The sequence below is a fragment of the Arachis ipaensis genome, chromosome B06, assembly GCF_000816755.2.
Source record: "Arachis ipaensis cultivar K30076 chromosome B06, Araip1.1, whole genome shotgun sequence".
Taxonomy (NCBI): Eukaryota; Viridiplantae; Streptophyta; class Magnoliopsida; order Fabales; family Fabaceae; genus Arachis; species Arachis ipaensis.
The window spans coordinates 119,180,886-119,185,461 of record NC_029790.2 but is presented as its reverse complement, the minus strand read 5'-3'; the positions used below and the strand labels follow the sequence as shown (position 1 = coordinate 119,185,461).

At 32.4% G+C, this 4,576-nt stretch overlaps 1 protein-coding gene across 1 annotated transcript; it reads right to left on the bottom strand.

Annotated features, from left to right (window-relative positions):
• Positions 2,771-4,320, bottom strand: LOC107604994. Its single transcript, XM_016306726.2, has 2 exons — positions 3,800-4,320; positions 2,771-3,311 (listed from the first exon to the last, which is right to left on the bottom strand). Exons 1-2 carry the CDS (start codon positions 3,996-3,998, stop codon positions 2,971-2,973), a joined length of 540 nt encoding a protein of 179 aa, XP_016162212.1. The 5' UTR covers positions 3,999-4,320; the 3' UTR covers positions 2,771-2,970.

The window sequence follows — 4,576 nt, the reverse complement described above, 5'->3', positions numbered from 1 at the left end:
CAATTAGTTGGCTATGCAGATGCTGGATACTTGTCTGATCCACATAAAGGGAGATCTCAAACAGGATACCTGTTTACATATGGTGGAACAGCTATATCATGGAGGTCCACGAAACAGACGATAGCAGCAACCTCCTCTAATCATGCTGAAATACTAGCGATACATGAGGCTAGTCGCGAGTGTTTGTGGCTGAGGAGTGTGATCCAATATATTCTATCATCATGTGGACTGATTGATCAGAAGATAGCTCCAACTGTCCTGTTTGAAGATAATACAGCATGTATTGCTCAACTTAAAGGCGGATATATCAAAGGTGATAGAACAAAGCATATTTCTCCCAAATTCTTCTTCACTCACGATCTTCAAAATCAAGGGACAATTGATGTCCAACAGATCTGCTCAAGTGATAATCTGGCAGATTTATTCACAAAGTCACTCCCAAAATCTTCTTTTGAAAGACTAGTACATCAGATTGGGATGCGCCGATTTCAAGATATAAAATAATGTCGGCAAGAGGGGGAGACTGTACTCTTTTTTCCTTGGTCAGGTTTTTTTCCCATTGGGTTTTTCTTGACAAGGTTTTTAATGAGGCAGTTCCCATCACAAAGGATATTGTACTCTTTTTCCTTCACTAAAGTTTTTTCCATTGGATTTTCTTTAGTAAGGTTTAAACGAGGCATAATCCTAAATGGACATCCAAGGGGGAGTATTGTGATAAGATTGAATAGGTGAATGTCTATTCTTAAGAGAAATTGAATTGAATGAAGGTTGAAAATGTTACCTTTTGTATGCCTATAAATAAGAGACTAATCCTCATGCAATATACACACAAAAAACAATAAACAATTCTCTCTCTCTCTTTATGTTGCAATACTTCTTTCTCTCTCTTTATATTTTTATACTTGTTACCTCTTCCTTATTTATTTATTTAGTTATTTTATAACATTAATTAAATTATAAGTAACCTATTGTCATTTCAACAAATTTTATTTTTATTACTTTCACACATATTTAATAAATAAAAAAACAATTCAATAATAACCATAAATTATTTTAAACATTAAAAATGACCTTAATTCAAACCACCCTTCCTCTGGCTATGTAAATTTATTCTTCAAAGTTCATTCATTAATTAGTAAGTACGACTTTAGCATAGAAGCATGTGCTCCTTTGCTTCCTATGTACAATATAAATTGCAGCTACTTCCAGCTTTTTAAGAGGGAACAATGATTTCGAGATTTTTATGGAGCATTTGAGATTTGACACAGAAACAGGACCAAACGCTTAAAATTTTAAAACACCATTCTCTTTTCAAAATTGCTTCATTTTTCTTATTTTAGAAATCTAACTCAATGTTCAAATCATGTTCGAAAATTATAGGGCCCAAATACGGTTGGACATAACAAGTGATAAAACTGGTCCAACACATTTTTTAACTTTTTTCCTTCTTTTAAGACAAATGGAAATAAAAAATACAGGTCCAAAAAAAATAAGGCCCTTAAATGGATTGAGTGCAACGGGTTAGATTGTTTTTGTTATCACAATATTTTTCAGTCCGACAAACTAAAAATTAATCCATCGCAAATTTGAGCTCCATTTATTGGGAATAGATTCTCTTTACAAAAAAATTGAGGGTGTAAAGTGTGATCTCTAACTCTTCATTGTTCTCTCTCTCATATTTATTATTAATCCCACTTACAAAATTAATGGTGAGAGATTACACTTTACTCTTTCAATTGTTAAAAAAAATTGAGAGGATCCATTCTCCCATTTAAAGGGACTACACTGACTAATTAGACGGATTTTTCATTCTAAAGATAGGGTTCTGAGCTATTCCCATCATGCCCAACACATGAACAGTATAACTCAACTAATTATCTGTACTTGTTAGAATTTCTACTCAATTAGTTCAAGGTTTGTGCAATTGCTCCACATTTTATTCTTTTATTTTGCCATCACCATAAATGAAAAACACACAATGAGGATCATATTTATAGGAAATCCTTATTTTAAAACTACCACTTCTTATCTTGCCAATTTAACAGTTAGTTTACTTTACTTCCTTTAACTGTTCTTATTTAATTGATTAAACCACACCAACCTACTTGCAGAAATTGTGAGCTATTGCCTATTGATGCAAACCAGGAACAACCTTTTAGTGGCAGAAACCTTCTACTGTCGATCAAATAAAAGGACCAGAGAGACAATTTGTGATGATTATCTGACATACTCTTTTGTCATCAGATGCCAATTTGCATCATGCTCAAAGGGTCCTTCTATAATGGACCAAACATTCTGATATTTAGATAATTCTTTGGAAAATAATTCATGTCCAATTGAACTTGTGTGTACAGTATTAAAGATCTTCCAGATTATTTTGCTAAATGTCTATTTTTTATTTGGGAAAATAATATACCACAACATTAACCAAAAATTATTTATACTTTTGCTTTTACAATTTCACACGAGATAAGTTTAAAGAGTTTAATTTTGATAGACTAATAGTAAAATTATTTTACATGCAATCAATATAAAAAAGGTAATTATTTTTATTGACGTAACATTATAACTTATATAATTAGATACATGTATAAAATTATTTTATATAAATAGTACATTAAAGTTAAATTCAAGTTTCATATATATGTCTAAATTTAACAGGGTTACCCTTCTGGCCTTCTCCTTTCAAATTATTGTCTACAACTAAATCTTCATGCATGATATGCTTTAAGCACAAAATTATTATAAGAAAATAGTGTAAATTGCTTCATAACCAAACAAATAAAATGCATTAAAACAATCAAAAGAGAGAGAGGGAGAGAGAGAAAAAAAAAAAAGAAGAAATAAAGAACACATGATGAAACTTTAGTTTCTTGGAAATTGCATTACACAAGTAGTCAAATATATTACTAGGCTTTTCTACTTGTGTAACACCAAATCTTGGAGAATACTATATAATATATTAATTAATTAATGACCACACAAATTGATGTCCCTCTTGGAAGGTCTGAAATTCAAAGCATTGAGGCTATATATGCAGAGATTGGATCTCTTAGCTTTGATTGAAATCTGATCAGAAGTGGTTCTGTAACCAGGAACATTGCATGAAGAGGTTGAGCTTCCAATCAAAGTTGCCTTGCAATTAGACACAAAAACTTCAGAGTCTTGTGCACATTTCACACCTTCAACAGAAGGGATTTCCAACCTATAAAGACCATACTTGTTTGTTGTTCTGTTTGCTGAGACTGAAACCTGTTCCTCTGTCTTTGATGACACTGCTTTGAACATGCAATCTATTTTCACCTCAGCACCTGCCATTCTCACTTTTATTCTTCTATTCACAGAATTAAAATATATAAAAAAGACAGCCCAATGCACAAACATCCTGCCTTAACCCAGGTTTAAAAAAGGGGCCGCACTCAAAGGGTGTCACAGCCTAACTTGATAATTACATCAATAGCTGTTTTCACTACTTGAACTCGTAACCTTGAGGTCACATAAAGACAATTCTCTTCGGAGAATTAAAATATATACATAAACTAAAAGAAATATATAAAAAAAAAAGGTGTCATATTCACTAATTACTAAATGATGATAATGGTAGTAATTTCTATCAAAGTTTAACCAGATAGTAGTTAATATCTATCTAACAAATACACTACTAATACATTAACATTGTTATTGAAATCATAGTCACACACAAAGGTCACACTAAAATAACTAAATCTTTGCTCTAAGGTTTAGTAAGTCAAAAAGAAAACTGGAAAAAAAGAATGCAAGTGAAAGGTTTTGGTTATACCTGATAAGAAGTAGCTGTGTCTGGAAAAGGTGTTGTTAGAACACATATCACAATAAACAAAACCCATAACACTGATTTGGGAGGTTAGTGACTTCACTGATGACCTTGATTTTCCTGGAAGCTTGGGCCTTGAAGGCTCAACTCCCAAGAACTGTGCAAACAAAGGTAGAAGAATAACCAAGAGTGTTATGGGATTCATGGCACCAAATTTTGGAGAAATTTGATTGACAATTTACAGCACCAGCACCAGCAGCTTATAACTTTGCTTTCAGAGAAAAAAGATAAATAATAAAAAATAAACTTAGCAGATTAGTAAGAACGAATGAAGATGAGAGGGGGCAGGTAGCTAAGGGTGTTAGTGGAGAACCAACATGAAGATGAAGCAAGAAAAGTTGTGAATAATTTTTATCTTTTTCAGAAGAAACAAAGACATGTGAATGTTATTTGGCATGATGTGGAGCTTATGAGTAGGAAAGAGAAAAGGGTAATTAGATTCTCTATTTCTGTTTGTGTTTTTTGGGTGAGATTGTATGTAGTAGCACCTTAAATAGAGAGATGCCAGATGAGTAAAAAACTCCCACAAGTTAGGCTCATAAAAAAGGTGGGCTGTGGAGTTAATGAAAACTGAAAAAGGGGTTATGGATATCACATTTTTCTTCACTTATCTGTTTTGATGCAATAACTTTTTGGTTCAATAACGGTAAGCTTGAACCAACTTTTGTGCACCTGAGGCTTTAGTTTAGCCGTAAATTTTAGTGTTTTTTTTTTTTTTTGTAG

What these genes read in the sequence shown, in the direction of transcription:
- LOC107604994 (XM_016306726.2), bottom strand. Translation starts at nt 3,998, where the DNA reads ATGAATCCCATAACACTCTTGGTTATTCTTCTACCTTTGTTTGCACAG. An exon ending in ACACAGCTACTTCTTATCAG is followed by an intron (nt 3,312 to 3,799) that starts GTATAACCAAAA and finishes TGAGAATGGCAG; the next exon opens with GTGCTGAGGTGAAAATAGAT.